The sequence below is a fragment of the Euprymna scolopes genome, chromosome 9, assembly GCF_053919585.1.
Source record: "Euprymna scolopes isolate OS-2025 chromosome 9, ASM5391958v1, whole genome shotgun sequence".
Lineage (NCBI taxonomy): Eukaryota > Metazoa > Mollusca > Cephalopoda > Sepiida > Sepiolidae > Euprymna > Euprymna scolopes.
The window spans coordinates 85,340,773-85,365,125 of NC_136490.1; the positions used below are offsets into that span (position 1 = coordinate 85,340,773).

Consider the following 24,353-nt stretch of genomic DNA (forward strand, 5'->3'; position numbering starts at 1 on the left):
ACAATCTTATCTCCCTCACCCCAAAAAATAACGGGCATAAATTAATAAGAAACAACCGATGGCACTATAGTCCTTTATAGTTTTTTCCTTTTTTTTTTACAATGGAGTCACCACTTATCAAGGCCCAAAGGTTACTCAAGGATAATGGTTAATGAGTGTACAGAAGTCAATGGCTCAATATCCTTGTAATCGTTAGTAGTGGAAATTTGGTAAATTGAATTACTTAAGAATTTGTTTATGCTAGACTTGAATATGATCAACTTGTAGTCAGCTGGAAAGCAGGCAAATGGAAGAAAGTTCCACAGGTGTGCAGTTCTAAAACAGAAGCTTTGTTCATGGAATGGAACGTTTAGGATTAGGCACAGAAAAAGAGTGGAGGAAATTATTGATAGTGGTTTCAGCTAGACGAGTGTTTTTCATGAAAGTTTGGTGAGGGGGTACCATAGATTGGAGCTCAGACAGGCATCTGCCATGAAAATAGTGATAGAGTAAAGACAGGCTTGTAACGTCTCTGCTGTGGGAAAGAGGTTGCAGGGAAGAGAAAAAGGCACCCCTACCAGGTTACGAAGTCTATTTTGAAGTTTGTCGAAGCATAATAAGAGTTTTCCAACAGCTCCTTCCCAGATGTAGCAATGGTACGTCATCTGACTCTTAGAGAATTGCATCAGCAGTGGAATATCTACTGGAGCGCTAAAACTATTCCACCATTTTTCCAGCCCAGAAGCTTGTCAAAACATGGAGCCTCCCCAAGACGAGAGCCATTCATTTCAGTTGATGCCAGATAGAAGATCAGAGCATTGGTGATATAAAGATAGAAACTTGGTTTTAGATGCATTAAAATTAACCAGCCACTTCTTTCTCCATTGCATCACATGCTCCAGATCAGAGGAGAGAGAATCAGAGAGAACTTGGTCATTTACGGCTTTTGATGTGTTGACATAGATGATAATATCATCAGCATAAATGTCTTCGAATGATCTTAGGATGTGATTTGGAAGATCATTGATGTAAATCAGTAAGAATGTTGGGCCCAAGATGGACCTCTGAGGGACTCTGGCATTAATACTGTGAGCTTCTGATTTCTGCCCATCAACCACTACTCTTATGAACCTATCAGAGAGAAATGGTTTAATAATTGAGAAGACATTTCCAGCTATACTGTAGCTGGAGATCTTGTGAAGTAGGCCGTTATGCCATACCTTATCAAAGGTCTTTGATATATCAAGAGCAATTGCCCTAGAAAAGAAGCCTCCATTGAGAGATTCGCTAATCCTATTAGATATAACCATTACCACATCTGCTGTAGATCTATCAGAACGGAAACCATATTGCATGTCACTAAGAAGGTTATTTTTGCTGAGATGGTTAACTACTTCTCCATTTAACACAGATTCTAGCAACTTGCTTATGATGCACAGGAGATTTATTGGTCTGTACTGAGAGGAAGATGATCGATCACCTGAATTCTTAAATACAGGGCATATTGGTGAGGTTTTCCAGAGTGTTGGGAAGCAATTCTCTTTAACAGCTTTGTAAATATGGGAACTAGTTCTGGTTGAAGTTTTTCAGCACTATAATCAGGGTCAGTTGCTTTACTGGAATCAAGCTTTTTGATTAGCTTAGCAACATCATGCACAGATATTTGTATGTTGCATAGTTTTTTTTTCTGATAAAAGAAGAAATATGATGGGTTGACGGCCTTAGTCGCATAGGATATAATTAGTTGCAAAGTTCTTGGCAAAGAGTTTGGCTTTGTCTAATGCTGATGAGATTACCTCAGGTCAATTGATGATGCTTGGATAGAGCACATGATTCTGTTCAGGATCCTGTTTGCTGTTTGCCAAAACTGGTGGGAACCAAACCACTGCTCAGCTACTTTGGACTTAACGGACTGAGCATACAACTCTCTCAAATTCTTTATTACTCTTTTACAGTGATTGCTGGCAGTCCTAGAATCGGCTTTAGTCTCAGTACAGCTACATGTTTTTCCTTTGATCCTCTTTTCATAAAGGCAATATTATCTTTAAAAAAATTTCTTCTCTATTATAATATGTCTTTACTCCTCCCCTTTTCTGAAGAGAAGCGTTTGGCTTCGAAATGCCATGGCCTAAAGAGGTTTCTCTATCCCAAAATATTGTAGTCCCTTTTAAACTGAAAGCATAATAAAATTTAATTGTAATTTTTTTTATCCCTTTGTTATTTTATAAACTTAGTTCGTGTTTTTAAATGTATTTATAGTGCATTTTAAACCACATTTCCAAACTCCCATTCTTATCTGAATTCATTTTAACTGGCGAGTCTACTCCCTATGTTATACAATAAAATATGATAATGAAATTTTGTAAGATGGACTTGAATTTAAAAAAAAGCCTTAAATCTATTTAAAATTTTAACTATCCCTTAATCTGCCTTTAAAATCGATATTACTAAAAAATTAATTTATTTTATCATTTTATTCCATTTCTATATTTTGTACTATCTATCCACTTAAAACTATTTTCCCAGATTTTTCTCGCATGTCATTTGTTTGTAATATATTAGTTAGCAATATATGTATAGACACACTAGAAAAAGTGGAAATGTGCATCTCTTTTCTAGTATTAATTCCCTTTGGTAAATGAGTTTGTATGTTTTAAATTATTAATACAGAAATCGAAAATTATACCGTTTCAATTAAATAAACGAAGGAAGTATTAAAATCAAAGCACACATTTGGCTCTTAAAGCAGATCCTCCCTCACTCCCTCTTACTGCTCTCAGATTAACTCTAATCTTAGCCCCTCAATTCATTCTATGTGGCGACTGGTCTTTTAGCTAGACCAACATGAGTCACTCAAAGAACACCAAGTTGTGCATCTATATATCTCATCAAATGTATAATATCAGGATAGTTGCCATGTCGCACATGGAAAGGAACCCTGCTGCTATATCTGGTTGACTTTCACAAGACCACACATTCTAGACTGGACTCGGCTAGTGGACCACTGTGTGTGTATACTTGGTGTCAAAACAGGCCCACTTTGCTCAACACTTCCCCTAACCTAACATTAAGCAAAAACGTAATTAAATGACAACCCAAACAAATATCACGATAAAACCAGACAATCACCCAAACAAAACCAATTCACATCTGCCCTTGAGGCTCGCTTTCACAAACATTCATGTCCTTAGAGGTAATATAGATGATATAGAGTCTTACCTTTTAGTAAACTTCCCGGATATCTTAGCATTAAGTGAAATAAACTTACACTCTTCAATCCCCCCAACTACTTTAACATAACAGGATACCTCTCTCTTTGCCGTAAGGACTCGGATAGATGTATGCACGCACTTAGAGTCTATATTCATAGCACCCTTCCTTAAACTAGAGAGAAAAATCTTGAATCGGATGACCAGACTTTATGTGCTTTCGACTAACATTTCGTCACTGCATTAATTACTTATATTTTCTCTGCCGATTTTCCTCAAGTCAGGATTGTACCCTAATCGATCATGTCTCTGATAGTATAGATGCAGCACTCTCCTTGGATAGTAACACCCAAATACATGCGTTTGGTGACTTTAATGTCCACCATAAAAATTAGCTTGGTTTCTCAGGTTACACAGATGCAGCTGGACGCTCCACTTATAGCTTCTCTATAGCCCATTCACTCACATAGACAGTAATGTTTCTAACACCACAGTACCTAAGGATTGTGTGACTAATGCCCACAGTATACTTTGAAACGTAGACCACCTCGTGGTATCAGTTGACATCACATTTAAATCCCAACCTCAAGGTGAGGAATCATTGCTCAAAACCAAAAAAAGTACTACAACAGGGCTTACTGAGAAACCATTAGAGAACATATCTGAGATTCCCCATGGACCGATATCTTCTCTCTTCCTGCTGAATAGTGTGCCAATGAGACAACTGAATGGTGCAAAGCAGGAATTGAAGCATATGTTCCCACACGGAAGTATTAATAACTCACATAGACAGTAATGTTTCCAACTGCCCTATCAGATTGTGAACCTCAGCAGGCTTCACTCCTAGACCTATTCCTCACGACGGTACCTGAGAATTGTGAGATTAATGCCCACAGTCCACTTGGAAACGCAGACCACCTAGTGGTATCAGTTGACATCACATTTAAATCCCAACCTCAAGGTGAGGAATCATTGCTCAAAACCACCAGGTACTACAACAGGGCTTACTGAGAAACCATCAGAGAACACATCCGAGATGCCCGATGGACTGATATTTTCTCTCTTTCTGCTGAACAGTGTGCCAATGAGACAACTGAATGGTGCAAATGGGAATTGAAGCATATGTTCCCATATGGAAGTATTATAGCAAGCCCCACTTACCCCCAGCTGGAAGATAGCCTCTGTGGTACCAATATACAGGAATTCTGATGAAAGAACAGACCCAATCAATTATCACTCCATTAATCTTTTCCTCCTCTTCACTAAAATCTTTGAGACCTTAATTGATCAAGCAATAGTTCACCACCTCGCAAAGCAAATCTTTTCTCTGACAAACAGTATGGATTCAGGCAATGTCATTCTACTGCATATATTTTAACATTTATCTGTGAATGCATTTACCATGTACTGGATAAAGCTGGTGGAGCCATAGCTGTAGCCCTTGATACATCCAAAGCCTTTGATAAAGTCTGGCACAATGGGCTGCTAATGAAAATTAAATTGTACATTATAACTGGATGTATACTAAATATAATTAGATCCATCTTAGACAATAGAAGCATACAGGTTATCATTGGATATACATCCAAGCAACATAACATTAATGCGGGAGTGTCTCAGGGGTCAATCCTTGGACCATTATTATTCCTGATATTCAAAAATGACTTCGCTAATAATATTCTGTCCGAGATGGGTATATTTACTGATGATATAATGCTCTATAACATGCATTAGGGAAGAACAGGTGTACATAAATCTAAGACAATGGCAGAATCATTAGAAAATTACCTCCAGACCATAGTTGAATGGGGACGCAAATGGTAACATTTAATGCTAGTAAAACTAAGCTTCTCTTCTTTAACAATTATAAGACACCTCTCGAACCGCCTATATCGATGAAAAATTACACCCTACCTGAGAATTCTACCTTAAAACCCCATTTTTGGGGACTATTTTACCATATTTTACTTTGTGGGCAATATGAACTGAAACAAATACATAGAGGACATTGCAAAGACTGCTGCAAAGATGTTGGGTTCCCTCTATCAAGCTAAAAGACTACTCATACAGAGGTGTGACTACCATTTGTTCATGCATGGAGTATTTTTGCCACATCTGGCCTGGTGCATCTACCACTAGCCTCTCCATCTTGGATAGGTTCCAAAAAAGAGTTGTCGATCTAATCGGTCCCACTTTATCAACTAAACTCCAGTTCTTGTCCCATCGTCACAATGTTGCATCTCTGTGCTTGTTTTAATGGAATGTGTTCTGATGAACTTGTTTCACTTGTACCCCCTCAACTTACATATCCCGACAAACCCGCTTAGCAATAAGATCTCACCTCTTCACTGTTGAGGTCCCTAGATACCAAAACGCTTTCTATTCCAATATTCTATTCCCTTGAACAGCTAGACTTTGGAATTCCTTTCCTGCTACCTGCTTTCCTGGCCGTACTGATATGCAGAAGTTTAAATGTAACATAAACCAACATCTTACTAATCTTTCCTAGACATGGTCCCAAAAAGTAGCCTTTTTCGTCCAAGTGGTGATATGCCTTGTTAGGTGTTAACATGAGTAAAATAAATAAATAACGCTGGTAGAGTGTATATGTGAGTATATTAATCATACAAGTGAATATTAAATATAAAAAATGATATACATGAAAAGTAATTATAAAATGCTAAATAGGTGTGGGAGGCTGGTATATGGATCTGTAGAATAGATTTCCACATAGGGGTCAAGGAGTTGGAGTCTAAGATATCAGAGGAGTTGGCATTCTAGGAATTCAAGGAGTCGGAGTCAAACTTTCACCATCCGACTCCATACATCATCATACAAGTGAATATTAAATATAGGGGTCAAGGAGTCAGAGTCGGGAGTCGAAGTCGGAGTCTAAGATATCAAAGGAGTCGGAGTCTGCATTCTAGGAATTCAAGGAGTCGGAATTTCACCATCCGACTCTGCAACCCTGATTCTGATATTATACAATTGATGATAGAGTAATTGCTCTTAACACTACCTAAGAGTTAGGGCTCCAATACTGTCAGTTGGAAACAACAGCCAGATAAGCTATCAAACCTGTACCTTCAACATACCAGACAAGAGCGACTAAGTATCCCAGTTATTAGTCAACTTTGAGAAAGAGAGATGGTGGGACAGCATTCATTTTCCTAATCAGGACACAAGGCCAATTACAAGAGAGTCTCTGTGATGGTACCTCTGTACCTTTCAAGAAAAAAGTGTGAAAGTTGGACAATAAGCAGAAGTTACCTCCTTTTAAGGCAATTTTAAGTTGGCAAACTGGATAATTTATCTCAGTCTCCAGCTCTAAGAAGGTTGACTGTCTAGGTTTAAGAAGATTTGATGTCAATGCCTCCATAATCTTAGTACTTGTTTTACATCAGAGTTGTCTTCTCCGAGATGGATGATCTGACAAAATCTATGGGGGGCCCATCACATCAAGAAGTGTAATTCTGCACCTGGGTTCTGTGTTAGGTAATTCTACATGATCACTGGGTATATTAAAATTTCGCAATGTCCTAAAGAGATATATTGATATCAATTAAAGTATTAATAAAGTAATAGCAGAAAATTCTGATAGTGGGTGACCGTGAATGTTGCAATCAACATATTTGAACATTTGATGATTAACTTTTTCATGTGAACTAATCATGTGGCAAAAGAAATAAAAATTTGATTTAATCTTTTTTTTATTCATGTTTAATTTACTGCCATTTTTCAAAGATTTCAGTCCAGTTATTGAAAAATAAATTTAAGAAAAATGGATTCCGTAACATGACATTTCTAAGTTTTGGTTTTTCTCTAAAGATATTTTATTTCTGAAATGTTTCTGGCATTGATTAATGTGAATTAAAATCAAATTACCTTTTCAATGTTTTTTTTTTTTTACTTTTGTTAATAGTTGTCGTTTGTGCTTCATTTTTCTTCTTCAGAATGTCAAAGATGATGGTACACATTGCTGGTATTTGAAACACTTTCGAAATCAAATGTATTGCAACATGTGCCAGTCTGAATTGTCTGGTAGCGGCAAAAAAGGATTGTGTTGTCAGTGTAAGTAACAGGTGGCACTTTTCTCCTTTTCTAAAAGGGAAAGCTTACATATTGATATGTACATGCTAAACACCTTATGGAAATGACAGAAACATCAATATTTATATCTAGGTGTAAATTAATATTTATATTTTATGCATTTTTAAGTGTGAATAATATATTGCTCTAAATATACCAATGGCTGGATAAGACAGATGAAGCTAGGGCAATAGCACTTGATATATCCAAAGGGTTTGACAAGGTTTGGCATGAAGGTCTTTTCCAGAAAATTAATTTCTACTTTATTACTGGACAAATATTTAATTTAATCAGATTTTTCTTAGCAAAAATAAAGATCTAGGTCATCTTAGATGGATGAGCATCTAAACAATATGACAAAAATGTGGGTGTGCCCTACGTGTAAATCCTTAGACCTTTATTCCTGAATTTCATAAATGACTTGCCCTAATACAATCACGTCTGAGATGGGTATATTTTCTGATGGCACCATACTCTATTCCCAATACTGAATGCACATAAGACAATGACTGAATCCTTAGAAAATGACTTTCAATCTATAGTGAAATGGGGCCATAAATGAATGGTTACATTTAATGCTACTAAGACAAAGCTCCTTTCATTTAACAGTTATAAGAACCAACCACTGATTGTGATGACTAATTGCACCCTTCCCACAAGTCCAACATTTAAACTCTTCAAACTGAAATTATGCTGAATACAACTAAAATGAAAGCTTACTTTTGCTTCACAATTTTGAAATGTTTACAGTGTCAATTTTATATAGATGATTTTTAAACAAATTTTATGCTGAAAATTATCTACACACATTATGCAGTTTTGTTTTTACTGTTCACTCAATTTAGCAAAACATTTGAAGATTGTTGAAAAACTTGAGTTTACTTTTAAGAGATGTCATGGGGACACGCATTCAGTTTGCTATGTTAGTTTGACTGAAATTAATTTGAAATAAATATTCTTGAATTTAACACAAAGCATCTGAAGAATGTTTGGGATTACATTGGCTGAAATGTAAGAATAACATCTAGTAGTTCAAATAATCCAAATACTTTGTCTCTTGTTGCAAATTGATTTCTCTAATTTGATGGGAAATGAGGGGAGTAATCCTTGTTTCATGTAGTTTTAAATAAGGGCTAATACCTACTTCCCATATTTTAGGATAAGTATTTTTCCAATTTATACTTTTTTTTTTATCAAGAAAATCACTGATGCTACCAGATCAGGCTGTCTACTGACTTCTTGAGACAAAATGCACCTACAGATATGTTTTTTGTTTTCTATCTCCCTTTGCAAAACTTAATTATGTTCTACAAAACTAAAAACAAAAACAACAGCCCCCTTTTTTTCCCTCCCTTCCCTTCCCCTTATTTTTTTCTTTTTTTTTCTTCTCCCACCACTACTTCCCAACCCCGTCGGTGGGGCATTAGAATACACCGACTGCCCCCCAGCAGAGGGTAAAAGTCCTTCAATGGGGCTACCTGTTTGCCATAGGTGGCAACCCGTATCATCTTGGAATGGGATCCTGGTAGTTGAGGGTTGCAGAGGACAGAAACAAGTTCCTCTCCATCCCAACACACAACTTTGGCCCTTACCTCGGTTAGACGGGCAGTCGGAGAGGCCCGCTCCGATCAATCGGCTGGTCATGTCCAGCTCTAAATCTGACACACATAACAAGAAAATACACTCACGCTCCCCACATCCCACAATAAACAGATTTAGAAAGCGGTGGCTCATGGGTCAATCAACTAACTGGACAATGGATCTGACATGACTGGAAAACAAATATTATTACTGAAAATCAGTGAAAATCACATTTAGTAAAAATGGATGAAGCACAGGTGCTCAGACCCACCGGTTGGACGAGTATGTCCTTCTTGTATCCCTGTTGTTGTTGGGGCGAATGGGTTTCCCCCTCCCCCAACACCTCCCATATAGGGCTCCGAAGTGGGTGGGGAGCAAGAAGGATGAAATAAAATTAAAATCAATATGAATAACAAAAAAAGCAAAAGGACTCACCCGATGTTTCAGATTACACAAGATCAGACAGTGAGCAAGAATTTATTCAAAAAAACATTAATAAAGAAAACTTCCCAAGATTCTTAGTTATTGAGATCATGGGAGAAAAAAAGACTAGCGAGCTATCTCCTTTCTTAATCGAAAAAGTGATACCCCAAAACAGCAAACCAAAAACGGTAAAAAAAATGAAGAATGGAAACTTACTTATCACAGTTGATAATTACAAAGATGCGAAAAATATCTTAGAAATGGAAACATTCCATACTTACGAGTGTAAAACCTTTGCTTACGAAAGGTTAAACACCTCAAAAGGAATCATAAGAAGCCACAACTTAACTCTAGCTACCAAAGATGAAATCAAAAACGCTCTTAAAAAACAGGGAGTAATAGATCACGACAGAATATATATTAAAAAAACGGACAATCGATATCTACTAGAACGTATGTATTAACTTTCAATACCCCCAAAGTCCCGAAAGAAATCAAGATTGGATATACCAACAAAAAAGTAGAGCCATATATACCAAGCCCATTAAGATGCTATAAATGCCAAAAATATGGGCATCACAGAGAAGCTTGTAGAGGACATGAAACATGCGGAAAATGTGGTTTAAGGGAACCCAGCCACACAGAGAGCGAGTGCCCCAATGAGGCAAAATGTTCAAATTGCCTGGAAAACCACCCAACTTTCTCCAAAACTTGCAAAATCTTCAAAAAATAAAAGGAAATTACAAAAATTAAATATAAAAATAATATCTCCTTCTCTGAAGCGAGAAAAAGTGTTAACTCCAACAAAAACATAAACACCTATATTACCAAAAACCCACCCCAAACCAAACCAACCAAATAGACTACCAAGAATTACTTAACAAATTGATCTCTGAACTCACAAATTTAATTGAAACCCCCCCAAAAAAAGAAACCAACAAAAAACAAATACTAACATACTCAAAAACTCAACTAAATGACCAAAACCAAACACAAATTCCAAAGAATAAAAAAGAAACTCATCAACAAAAACCCCAATCAAACTTACATGAAAGATCTAAATCACGAACTAGAACAAAAACAGACCATAAACATACAGTATCAGAAGAAATGGAAACAAAACAGGAAAACACAAAACCTCCTCCCAAAATGCCAAACAAACCAAAAACAGAAATTCTATTAATTGAAAAAGAAAATAAGTATGAATTAATTGAAACAGTAAGTCAGGAAGAACATGTAAAACGGAGCAAATCCAAAAGCCCCAGACCAAAACAAAAGAAAAAAACTCAGCAAAACCTGTCAAATAAAACACAAACAGACAAGAGACACACCTTCCACATCCAATGAAATGGAGACTTGAACCAAAAAAAAATAAATAAATAAAAAAATAAATAAATATAAACTCAAGAAACAGAGAGACCTAAGTATATGGACCTCTAAAACAACACTCCCCACAAACATCAAACAATAACAACACAACAATGACCGACACAATTATTCAGTGGAACTGCAAAGGCATAAAAGCAAACATAGAAGAACTACACCAACTCTCAGCAAAGTTAAATCCAGCTGTAATTTTTTTATCGGAAACTTTCCTCAAAGACAAACAAAAAATAAACCTAAATAAATACCAACAATTCAACTACATAAAAAATACTGATCTCCGCGCTTCAGGTGGTACTTCCATTTTAGTCCGAAATGATATACCACACAGCCACTTAGAACTTAAAACTAACTTTCAAGCAATAGCAATTAAAGTCACTCTACATAAACAAATCAATATTTGTTCCATCTACATCCCCCCAAACCAAAAATGAAAAGAGAATGAACTCCAAAATATCATAAGGCAACTACCCACACCCTTCATCCTACTTGGAGACTTTAACTCCCACAATATGGGGTAGCAACGAAACCAACCAGAAAGGCAAACTCCTGAAAAAACTCATTAACAATAATAATTTATGTATATTCAACAATCAAACCCTAACATACCTATGCCCAACCTCTGGCAAAAACTCAGCAATAGACCTGACCTTCTAATGGACTTTTCATGGTCAACGTACAATGACACTTGTGGAAGCAACCACTTTCCTATAATACTTGAAAATTTAAAAGTCCCCCTGGAAGAAGAAACTAAAAAATGGAAACTAAAAAAAGCAAACTGGGAAGAATACAAGAAATTATGCTCAAAACACCTCAATACAATTTTCGGGTTATTTAATGCCGAATCCAAAGATTTTGAAGAAAAAGTTTTTTAATGGAATATATTTGTTGTTTTCACGTCGGTTTCTATTTAACCCATAATTGGGACCCTAACAGGTACTACCACTCCGGGTCAGAGTGGACCTGGGAGCAATGGCAATTAAAGGGTGGCTGCACACTCCCCAAAGCCCACAAACTAGGGCCTCACCACTGGATATAGTTAAGGTCATATCCAGGACCCCCATTGAGGGACTTTTACCCTCTGCAGGGGGGGGGGGGGCAGTCGGCGTATTCTAATGCCCCACCGACAGGGCCCGAAACACGGTACCCTCGTAATAATAATAAAGGGTTGGGTTCGAGACTCCTAACAAATGGTTCCCCAGTTCGATACAAAACTGATGAAGGCCGGAGGGCAAAACGGCCGAAACGTTGTGACTATAACAACCAAGATGAGGAAGTCAGTCCGACAATCTCAATCAATAAAAACACCTCATCTCAAAAATACAGACAATTACACCATACTCTCATATCTTAAAAAATTGGTCTTTATAAAAAATTCTAAAAAGAACCCTTTATACAACGGTCCTAGATATGACCTTAAACTATATTCGATGGTGAGGCCCCAGCTTGCGGGCTTTAGGGAGTGTGAAGCCACCCTTTAATTGCCATTGCTCCCAGGTCCACTCTGACCCAGAGTGGTAGTACCTGTTAGGGTCCCAACTATGGGTTAAATAGAAGCCAACACACAAAAAAAAAAAAACATACTCTATTAAAAAATGATTCTTCAAAATCACTGGATTCGGCATTAAATAACCTGAAAAGGGTTGATATGCCATAAAACCAAAAAAAAAACAAAGAAAATCAAATTTTACAATTTTTAACAATTAAAAAGTTTTAATTATTTTGAATACAAACGAAACCTCTGTAGTCGAATTGAATTGTTACCCTTGAATTTTGGCAAAATTTTAAACAATATAGGTGCTCCCTCATTTTCTCATAAATTTGTTCATCTAAATTAAAAAAAAATACTTGATCAATTTTTATAATTTTGGAAATATGACATCTTTATTCTGTGATAAGTATGCATAAAGATTTTTCTGTTTTTTTTTAACTAAGTGTAATTCTATATAAGCACTGATAAAATAAATCAATAATTTGATTGTACATATATCCTTCTGACATGCAAATATTTATCAAGCATAAATAAAGCAGAAATGAATAAAATAGTGTTATATTGACAGTAGGTATGTGCAAAATAAATTGCCGACCTACAAAATGTATGAACATTTTGACCCCATCCCTTCACTTAAAAATTCACCAAAATTCAGAATATCAACCAATTTTAATGAAACTTTCAGTATTTATTAATTAACCATTACAGAATATAGTGAACCAATATTTAAAAAAATTTAAGTTAAAATATATTATTTTCTGTAACAATAAACACCTTTACTACATAACTGTAGTTTTAAGTACAAATGCATGAATGTATTTTTGCTTTTTTATGAAAATAAAACATTGTAGATGTTCACAATAAAAATTCATTTTCTTTTAATATTTCAGGAACATTACAAAAAATTTCCTAAAGTCCATGTTAATGAAACCATTATAACTTGAAGAAAAATTAATTTCTTGAACTAACAATATTATTGAATTAAGCATTGTTTATTCAACATTTTTCCACTAAAAATAATATAAATGAAAAAATATTTCATGTGACTTTAATGATAAAGATTTCAAAAATAATATATTTTCCTTATATGCATGAATGTGTAAACATCAGCATAAAAATTTTTTTATCTTGAAAATGGAAAAAAATTGAAAAATTTAAGGTCCAGAATCACTCAGAAAAAAATAACAATTAATTTGGAGAAGTACAAATGGACAACATTGTAAAAAAAAAAAAAAAAAAAATCAGCCGTATTTTTTAATTATTAATAAATAATTATTTTAGCTTACTGTTTTTTCAGTGAATAAATTGTCAGTGTAATCAGTGATTTTAATTGACCTTCCTCACACGTAAAATGCACTTTTACTTTTATTTAAAAAGGATTAGTTTAATTTATTGTTACAACACATTTGAGACTAAATCGAGTCATGATGTAAAAAAGTGAATAAATAAAATAAATTGACCTTGTAAGCATTTTACAAATATTTTATTTCAACTTCTAAGGGAAAACATTGATAAACAGATGTCGTCAGTGTTTCTAGATTATAACTATATTTGGCAATTTTTAACCATTAATAATGTTGACTATTGTTAAAAATACCTCTGAACTTAAAACTAATACCAATTTAAATATTACTCTTTATAGATAAAAATAAAATCTTAATTGTAAACTTTGAAAAATATTCTAATTAAATAAGCATTTCTATTTTATCATAACAAAATAGGAGTACTTAAATTAATGAATATTTTTAATTTTCAAAAGTACAGAATTTAAGGTATAATAATGTTTCAATTTCTCTATAAATTTAAAAAATAAACTTGAATTTTTAATATTTTGCTGTCCCATAGAAATTATGCACATTGTGCTTTTGTAGAAAAGTAAATCAATTTGAGGTATTTGGCTTTTGGATTAATTTCTCATTTCTTTTTCAGTTTGTAAATATGTTGTGCATGAACGTTGTGTACAAAAGGCACCTTCAAATTGCATCATGACTTATGTCAAATCAAAGAGGTCTATTCAGGTAAGTTTTTTGTTGCTACAGATTTTAGTGAAATTTCTTTCTTTTTTTTAAACTGTCATATATAAAAAAAAACAAAAAGTGAGAAAGAAATTAATAAGAAAATAGAGCAAATGGATAGTGGCATAAGTGCATGTAATGCAGGTTAATCCTATCAGGTCAGTTGTAGTGAGTGATAAAACTCACTTCAGGATGTTCTGTTTGTTGTTCTAGTTGTGTGTGTGTGTGTGTGTGTGTGTGTGTGTGTGTGTGTGTGTGTGTGTGTGTGTGTGTGTGTGTGTGTGTTTAAGCAAACATTGTGGAAAGAAATGGATACTCCATAAAGATTACATTTTATCACTTTTTTTCATGGATTAAACAAAAAGTATCATATTTCCTTGAAATTGTAAGATAAAACCACAATTTTATTGTATAAATAATTGATTGAATAGTTTACAAAACCAAAAAGCCTTCTTCATTTTTCTATTATCATGAAACTTTTAAAGTAACTGATAAACAAATGATGATATGTAAATAATTTTTGAAATTTTCTCAAATTAAAACAATTTGTAAATGATTTTTTAGGCGGTTTTATTTTAATTCATTTCAATATTCAACTAAAGATTTATATTTAAAAAAAATATAAACCTTGAGTGGAATAACTGATTTTAGTAACATTTCAAATGAAATATCAGTTTCAAATTACAATTGTTTCTTCTCTTGCAGGATATGCAGCATTTTTGGATTGATGGCAATTGTAGTCGAAAGTGTGATAAATGCAAGAAATCTATTAAGTCTGGAATCAACGGAAAAACGTGTCGATGGTGTAAAGCTGTAGTAAGTCATCTGTGCAATCAAATGTGCATCTCACAATTCAATCCTTTAAAAGCATCAGTTCTTTTGTATTAGTTTTTGTATCAGAAATGTAATATAAATTGGTAAAATGTCTTCTACTCTTTAGAGTTGCTCATCTTTCTTCAGTTAATTCAATCACCTTCATCAATTTCTATTTATGTAAATGTGTAGTTCCTGACTATTTGCTAAATTGTATGGTTTTAGTAGATAGACCCTCATAATCATATTCTCAGACTGCATTACCCAAGATACTTGCTTAAGCATATTTTATTTGATCAAAACTCTTCAACATTATCATGAAGTCTGCTTTCGTCTTGGACATTCCTAAAAAGTAAATAATGTTTATTTACTGACAATTATTTCAGTTAATCTCAATTTACTTCCACATACCCCTACGCCCACTAAATCACTGCTGAGTACATCTTTGGGCCCCATTTCAAAAATTGAATCTATATAATTATAAAACTCAAATGACCTTGTAATGGGTGTTGTAATCCAACATCTGGTTTACAACTTCTGGTTGTGCATGCATACATAAACATAAACCCATAACAGCGCAAACAAATAAACACAAATCGCTGGACCAGTTTCATTCGAACAAACGGACGTCCTTAGAAAAGCGAATATCTTAAATTTATTGAATAAAAAGTTACAAGATATGGGAAGCAAATGCAAAACGTGATTACAAATAATACATATAATCATCGACCTGTTTCATATATACGATATATATATTATACTAAAGAATCAACGCGACAATAAAACGTGACCATTACTGTGTACGTTTTCAGCGTCGCAATGTTTTTTTTTTTTTTTTTGCGTTTAAATTATCCAAATAAACAATTGTTAATACTTTCTGCTTGTTTTTTTACATCGTTCATTTACTAAATAATCAACATGACAAACATATTGTTTTACTGTGTATGTTTTCAGCTTCCCAATTTTTTTTTTTTTTTCATTTAAATTCTCCAAATAAACAATTGTTAATACTTTCTGCATTTTTTTTACATCGTTCATTTCCGTATTACATTTAAGTTATTTTAATGGAATTTTCTTACAAATAAATCTACTTTAACCTGTTGACAACCATAAGAGCATTTTACAACGGTGATTTACCCACCGCCTTCCTCTTTTTTTAATTTATTCTCCATTTTTAATACACTTTTCTTAAAAACACTGATACATTTTCTTCTACACTACCAACATAAATAAATAACCCTGAAAATATGTTATTTTTAATTTGCGTTACAAATAAATAATCGACACAACAATAAAACTTATTGTTTTACTGTGTACGTTTTCAGCGTCTCAATTATTTTTTGTCCGCAATTAAATTAAAAGATATATCAAAATTTGAATTTAAATTTAAGTATTATGGTATCTGTTCAGTGCACATTTGCCTATAAATATGGCAAACCACTTATAATTCAATGGCTGCAAGTTTTTTTTGTTTTTTTTTTCAAAAATAAACAATTATAAACAGAACAATTCATTTCTATGAATTGTTCTATATCTATCTATATTCTTTTTTCATTTTAATATACTTTCATAGAAATGTTTCTGTTATGTCACAAAAAACTATTTTCTTTACGTCACAAGTGTCACGATTATACATTAATTCCATAGCTAATATAACATACTGACCCAACGGGTCACAGGTAGTCCAGTATAATATAAAATGTAAAAGAATAAAATAAAAACTGTTAAATAATCTATTAATATATCTTTAAATCTCTTACATAGATGACCAGGTCTTAATTAATAAGCTAACATTTGGGGGAGATATCGTAATTATAAAGATCTCTAAATTAATAAAAATATTAACTCATTTTAAAAATAAGAGAATGATGACAGTAAATACTGAAGTAAAAACAAGATGTTTAAATAACAACCAAAGATTACTATGATTTACAAAAAAATGTTAAATCAATATGATGATATAATTGCATAAATAATTTTTAAATAAAGTTTCTTGTTTAATAATTCCCAAAAATCCAAATAGTAGTTAATGATAACAAGCCAAAATTTATATGCCCCCCCCCACCCCGACTGATGCATTTCTCATGTTTTTGAATAAAAGATATTTAAGCAACTTTAGTAAAAGCCCTAAAACCATGACAAGGTATTGCTTCTGTATAAGTTTTTTTTTTTTTTAACTTAAAAAATTTTTTATTTTTCTTATTCTAGATGTTAAATTTTGGAGGGCTTTTCACATATGTTTTTTTTTTTTTTGTTATTTTATCGTTATGAAGTAAATGAATTCAAACAGATATAAAGTAATCACACATTAAAGTACAAAAAAAAAACTAAATGGGCTGGGAAGCTACAGTGCAGGTGAAGAAGAAACTTTTGAATATACCACCTTCAATTTAAATAGTATAATTTGAATAGTATAATTTGAGTAGTATAATTTAAATAGTATAATTTGAGTGCTGAAGAAATTGTTCAGATGCATTGAGGAACTCTATTAGTTCCACATTGTTTGCAAGAAGCTGATCCAAATTGAAATCACCCAACAAAAGTACCCTTATACCAACAGGCAAATTGTTGAGCTCATTGGTTAGAAAATTTTTAAAAAATTCCCTAGTGGGCCGGGCCTGCAGTACACGAGCATATAATCAATTGCATGTATAAAAGTTCAATTTACGAATATATCATCAATATTTGTAAAATCAAATCTACAAGAGTTTGTACTGTTAGCCAAAATCAATCGTGGACCTATTACTTATTTTGCCTATTTAAAACCCTGGCCTGATGCAAAACATTGGATTAAAACAGCCAAATGACACCATTTTATGATAAATGATGCCTTAATTTTTTAAAATTTGGTACCATTAAAAACCACTATTTAGACGCAAGTATGAATTTTAGGAGGAAAATAAAAATTAGCCCCAAAAGGTGTGTTTTTCACTCCTAAAAGACCTTGAGGCTCAAGCCCCAGAATTTTCCCAGGCTCAAATATTATGTCTCCAGATGTATATCTATATGGTCTTGTTTTTGGATAATTTTCAGCAAAATCTAATTGTCAGAAAAGATTCTATATCCCGAAAAGGGCTATTTTGGGCCATTTTGACCCCCTTGGGACGCAACCAGACTTTTTATCAAAAATCAGAGAATGTTACATCCGAGAATGAAAAATATAATGAGTAGTTATTGAGAATTTTGAGAACAAACAGATGAACATGAATTTTCAGGTCCAAATCCGACCTAAGTCAGTGGACCAATAACTGAAACAATTATTTTACAAAGCAAATGCTTTTATAAATATTTAATTTATTTAAACAAATCATTCTTATAATGTTAGAATTTATTTTAGACTATTTCTTTCTTTCCTTCTTCTTCCCTGCCCCTTTCTTCTATGATGTTGGAAGTGCTGCTGTTGCTGACACATCACATGACTGTTTTTCTGTGCGTCCATTGGACGAGCGATTTTTCCACCAAAAAGGTTGCAAATCAAACCAAATTAATTCAGTTGCAGCTGAGATTTCGAGGGGTCCAAACCTATGCTGTTGAGCTGAACTCGGACAGACAAGTCCTAAAAGTCAAGTGAAAACAAGAAAAGAGGACCGTGTGAGTCCTTAAAGGATAAATGTGCACAAAGACAGAAAAGTCTACAAATCAAGAGAATATTGTGAGAAGCTTAAACATAAAGAAAAAACTTCTAACGTTCGGAATGAAAAGCTGAAGTAAATGAACTAGAACGAAGCGTTTTCTACAAGTTTAGTATTCTAAGAAAACAGAATACTGTTACTGTTCTTCTATATGAGAAGCATACCAAGGAGTCTGGAAGCGTCCCGAGTCCCTGTTTGCAACAAAAACCAACCCCTAACGAGGAGCCGATAAAAAAAAAAATAAAATATATGCATTGTGTAAAAAAAAAAAAAAAAAGAAATACAAGGGAGACAATTCAGCAGTAAAAAAAAAAAGGAATATTTTAATAATTTCTCTCTATTCTTTAAACTATCAAAATATCTTTTTCAAGTAAGTTCTTTTACTCTCTAATTTTTTTTTATTCTGACTTATACTCTTCCGACAAAGTTAACCTGCCTTTGGGCTAGCAAGATAGGACTATATTTTGCAGCAAATTTTATGTGTGTCTTAAGCTCACATGAACAGCCTATGCTACCAAGTGAACTTGAACTTTAAATTCCAATCTTTTCCCTTTTTCTTTTTTTTTCTTCAATAAAATTGTAATTATTTTTCTTTAAATTGCATTGTTTTTATTTTTTTTTATCCCTCGTTAAGCCAAGTTAAAGGCAAGTTTATGTACATCGATATTAGCGGTTACAGAGTTAATTTGCGACAATAACTCACTGAAAGACACTTTTAATTCCAATATATTTAGCATGTCAAAATGATTTTAAAAATATACATGTTTGGATCTATTGTGTATCATTTCCAATGACAGAATTGTAGAAATTTCCAGGTTGGTGTCTGGGGGTGTGTTTAATTCACTGGTTGTGATGCACTCCCAAATAAACTCGCCTAGCGGGTAGGTGACAAGGCGGTACTCCACATAATGGTGTACTGGCAACCTGCTACAAGATGTCTTCCTGAACCTGCATGTCAAGCACATGTTTGCCGCAGCGAATGGTGACATCTGAAATGTGTGTGACACAAAGTAGTGCCTTGTGGATCACCTAAAACGGGTTCCGTAGCTGAGGCTGGCTCAATCTTAATGAGCAAAAATGTATACTTTTATCCAAGTTATGCCAACAACGACAATGGCAGAATTTAATTACCTAAATTAGTGGGTTGTTTACATTTTCCTTTTATTGTTGCAAAAATGTTTTGTGTTTTCTGCAATTGATATATTTGTGCATTCTGGAAAACATCTTAAGGCAAACAAAAGTCAACTTTTTTAAATAAATATGAGAAAAAGTGAAAAAAACATTTAAACAGAAACGACTTTAATGAAAAAATAAATGCTAAAACCATTGTTTTTGTTTCATTTTTTATTTTTTTTAATATTACATTTTCACCCCAAACAAGGCACATTGCCACTTTGGTGTAGGGGGCTACTATCAGGAACAACTACTGGGGCACTATGTTGGGATTTGGGCAGCAAGATGTCGGTTCACGTTACACTTGAACTTCTGCATGTCAGTACAGTTGGGGAAGCAGGTACCTGGAATGGAATTCCAGAGTCTAGCGGTTCTGGGGAAGAAACTACTGGAGTAGAAAGATCTTTTACATCTAGGGATCTCTACTGTGTGGGGGTGGGATTTAGTTGCCTGTCGGGTTTGTTGAGGGTGTCTACGTTATTGGGGGCACAAGTGTCTGCAGTTCGCCAGAGCATTCACCATTTTTTTTTTTTTTTTTTTTTATACAATTTTCACCCCAAATAAGGCACAGTGCCACTTTGAAGCAGGGGGCTACTATCAGGGACTTAATTAGCGGGGTCATTATGAAGGAAGATGAGTAGAAAGATGTTTGTTAACATTACACTTGAACTTCTGCATATCAGTGCAGTTGGGAAAGCAGAATCCCGGAAGGGAGTTCCAAAGACCCGCAGTCCTGGGGAAGAAACTATTGGAGTAAAAGGCTTTCTTGCACCTAGGGATCTCTACTGTAAAGGGATGAGACTTAGTAGCTTGTCGGGGAGGTACAAGTGTTTGCAGTTCGTCAGAGCATTCAACATTAAAGTATTTGTAGAACAGGCAGAGGGATGCAACATCTCGTCGATGGGACAGAGGCTGAAGCCTAGATGACAGTTCAGGACCTATCAGGTTGGCGACTCTCTTTTGAACCCTGTCTAGGAGCGAGAGACAAGCAGCAGATGCACCAGCCCAGATGTGACAACAGTACTCCATACATGGGCGAATGGTGGCCTTATAGAGGTATAGGATACTGTCAGGCATAAGTAGCTTTCTAGCACGGTAGAGGGAGCCAACCTTCCTTGCAGCAGCCTTGGCAATGCTCTCAATGTATCTATCCCAGTTCATATTCCCTGTAAACGTTAGGCGAGGAGTTTAAAAGAAGTACTTTCAAGCAATGTGTTCTTGGCCATTGCTATTGGTGGTAGAGAAGGTTTCTTGTAGTTATTGAAGGAAACAAGCATTGAATGTGACCAACCATTTTTGTCCCCCATTCCACTACGGATTGGAGGTCATCCTCTAGTCACAGAAGAGACGTTGCGAGCCTATCATTGTTTTATCATTATTTCCATGGCAGGTGCTCGTCTGAACTCCAATCTCTGGTCCCCCCTCGCCAATCTTTCACGAAAAACACCTGTCTAGCTGAATCCACTGTGAAAAATTTCCCCCACTCTATATCTGTGGCTAGACCAAAACGCGGATTCCATGAACAGAGCTTCTTTCTTAGAACTGCACGCCTGTGGAACTCTGTTCCGTCTGCCTGCTTCCCACCGGACTACAACTTGGATGTCTTCAAGTCCAATGTTAACAAATTCCTAATGAACCGCCCCCTTAAGTAAACACTTCATCAAATCTCCACACTAACGTAATGTACTTGCAATAACCCTTATCCCTGAGTGGCTTCCGGGCCTTGATAAGTGGTGATCACTGTGTAAAAAAAAAAAAAAAAAAAAAATGTACGACCGTCGAGGACAACTTTGATTTTTCTATTACTTAAGAAGGATTTAATTACATTATGGATTGTTCCAGTGATTCCATATGATCTAATTTTCCTTAGAAGACCATCGTGCCATACCCTGTCAAAAGCCTTAGATATATCAAGGGCCACCGCTCTACCCTCCCCTGTTTTGTCCAATGAACGGTATATACGTTCAGAAACTACAGTTAAGATGTCTGCTGTTGAACGGGCTTGCCTGAATCCATATTGTTTGTCAGTCAGGAGTTTAGCAGCTGTTAGGTGCTGGACTAGGGCTTGATTAACTAAGGACTCAAATATTTTGGCGAAAAGCGGAAGGAGGCTAATGGAGCGATAATTTAGTGGGTCAGTTCTTTCACCAGAATTCTTGAAGACTGGTACCAATACTTGTAGAACAGGCAGAGGGATGCAACGTTTCGTCGATGGGACAGAGGCTGAAGCTTAGATGCCAGTTTAGGGCCTATCAGATTGGCGACTCTTTTGAACCTTGTCTGGGAGTGAGAGACTAGTAGCAGATGCACCAGCCCAAATGTGACAGCAATACTCCATACATGAGCGAATGGTGGCCTTATAGAGGTACAGGATACTTTCGGGTGTTAGTAGTTTTCTAACACGGTAGAGAGAGCCTACCTTCTTCGCAGCGGCCCTGGCAATGCTTTCAATGTAATTGTTCCAATTCATGTTTCCTGTGAACATTAGGCCAAGCAGTTTCAAAGATGTACTCTCAGATAAAGAGACACAGGACATTGCTATTGGTGGCAGAGAAGGTTTCTCGTAATTATTAATTATTGAATGTGACCATCCATTTTTGTCCCCATTTCACTACAGATTGGAGGTCATCCTCTAGTGTTTTTGCCATTTCTTTAGATCTGTGTTCATTTGTTTTCCTGTCATGCCTGTTATAGAGTGTGGTGTCATCAGCATATATACCCATCTCAGAGGCAATTTTGTCGGGGAGGTCATTAATGAATATTAGGAACAATAGAGGTCCAAGGATATACCCCTGAAGCACTCCCCCATTTATATCATATTGTTTAGATGTACGACCGTCGAGGACAACCTGGATTTTTCTCTTATCTAAGAAGGATTTAATTATGTTAAGTATTCTACCAGGGATACTGTATGATCTAATTTTCCTGAGGCGACCCTCATGCCATACCCTGTCAAAAGCCTTAGATATATCTAGAGCTACCGCTCTGCCCTCCCCCACTTTGTCCAGTGAATGGTATATACATTCAGAGATTACTGTGATGATGGCTGCTGTGGAACGGGCTTGTCTAAATCCATATTGTTTGTCAGTCAGAAGTTTAACATCTGTTAAGTTTAACATCTGTAAGGTGACGGACTAGAGCATGGTTAATTAAGTGGGAGGAGGCCAATGGGGCGATAATTTGATGAGTCAGTTCTTTCACCAGAATTCTTGAATACTGGTACCACAGAAGCAGTTTTCCAACAGCCTGGAAAGCAAGATTCATTAAGGCATTTGTTGTAGAGTTTGGAGAGAACTGGAGCTACTTCAGCTGAGCACTTTTTTAATATCACAGCTGGGATGAGATCGGGTCCACATGCTTTTGAAGTATCAAGGTTTTTTATGATAGCATGCACCTGAGCAGGGATCATTTTCAGATCGTCTAGCGTGGCGTCTGTCCACATAGGAAAGTCAGGTAGGGGGTGGTTGAGAGGGTCCAGTGTGGAGTTTGAGGCAAACCGACTGGCAAGCATGTTAGCCTTCTCGGTTGCTGAGCAAACAACCTCGTGATTGTTGGTTAGTGGGGGAATTGTTGATTGCCCATTATTTACTACACTGTTGTAGATTTTCCAGAAGTCATGAGTTCCTAATTTTTGTGCTTCGATGCGTTTTTTAGTGGTTTCAGTAAATTCTCTCTTAGCTGTCGCTAGTTTTTTTTTAACATTACTTCTAGCTTCTATATACTTCTGTCTGTTTGAACTGGACTTATGTGGGTTAAATTTGCGGTATGCATGCTGCCTTTGAGCAATAGCAGTTGCGCAAGTAGAAGTAAACCATTGGGGAGGTGGGGCTTGCTATAAAATTCGCTTGTTATTTTTATCTCTATTTGTTCTGTTCACAATCCAGGGAAAAAGAAATCGTTCTAGATTGAGGTAATTTATATTTAAAAGATTATGAGATAAAAACATTTATCAAAACATTTATATATCACAAATTGAAAAACAGTACTTTTAATACTTTATTGATCCTATATGTAAGCATTGTCATAATGTTATTGCTGCCAGTATGTCAGTTTGAACAAATGTAAGAAATGATTGATTAAAATAGTAAATGTGTGAAATCTACCAACAGGTGCATATATTGTTCAAAAGGTTTGGAAATGATAAGTAAAATACTTCTCATTTCAACATTTTGATTCTCTTTTACCTCCATTTAAATTCTGTCTCTTTTTCCTGCATAGTATCATGACAAATGTGCAAGCAGTGTGAAACAGGAATGCGATCTAGGAGAGTTTCGGGACCATATCTTACCACCCACTTCTATTGTTCCAGCTGTTCTTGTGAGTAATTATTTCTTCTTCATTCTTGTTTTATCTGTGTGTGTGTGTGTGTGTGTGTGTGTGTGTGTGTGTGTGTGTGTGTGCTTACATGTGCACAGGATCATGTTAAAAAACAAAACCAAAATAATTTGAGTAAATTGACAAACTTTGATTAGTTTCAATGAAAACATACTTTACAAATTATGAAGAATAAATTTCTATATTCTTGCATCATTTAGGAAAAAAAAAATCTTTTTCTAAATCTGTC

The 24,353-nt window shown here is 35.0% G+C and overlaps 1 protein-coding gene across 11 annotated transcripts in view; it reads left to right on the forward strand.

Moving 5' to 3' along the window:
- Window positions 1–24,353, forward strand: part of LOC145284745 (diacylglycerol kinase beta-like) — a 616,369-nt gene that overhangs the window by 464,174 nt on the left and 127,842 nt on the right. For all 11 annotated transcript variants that reach the window (XM_080133693.1, XM_080133697.1, XM_080133689.1 and 8 more), the window contains 4 exons: window positions 7,142–7,259; window positions 14,086–14,174; window positions 14,877–14,987; window positions 24,008–24,106. In XM_080133693.1, the coding sequence (XP_079989819.1) occupies window positions 7,142–7,259; window positions 14,086–14,174; window positions 14,877–14,987; window positions 24,008–24,106 (417 nt within the window). The remainder of the gene's footprint in view (window positions 1–7,141; window positions 7,260–14,085; window positions 14,175–14,876; window positions 14,988–24,007; window positions 24,107–24,353) is intronic.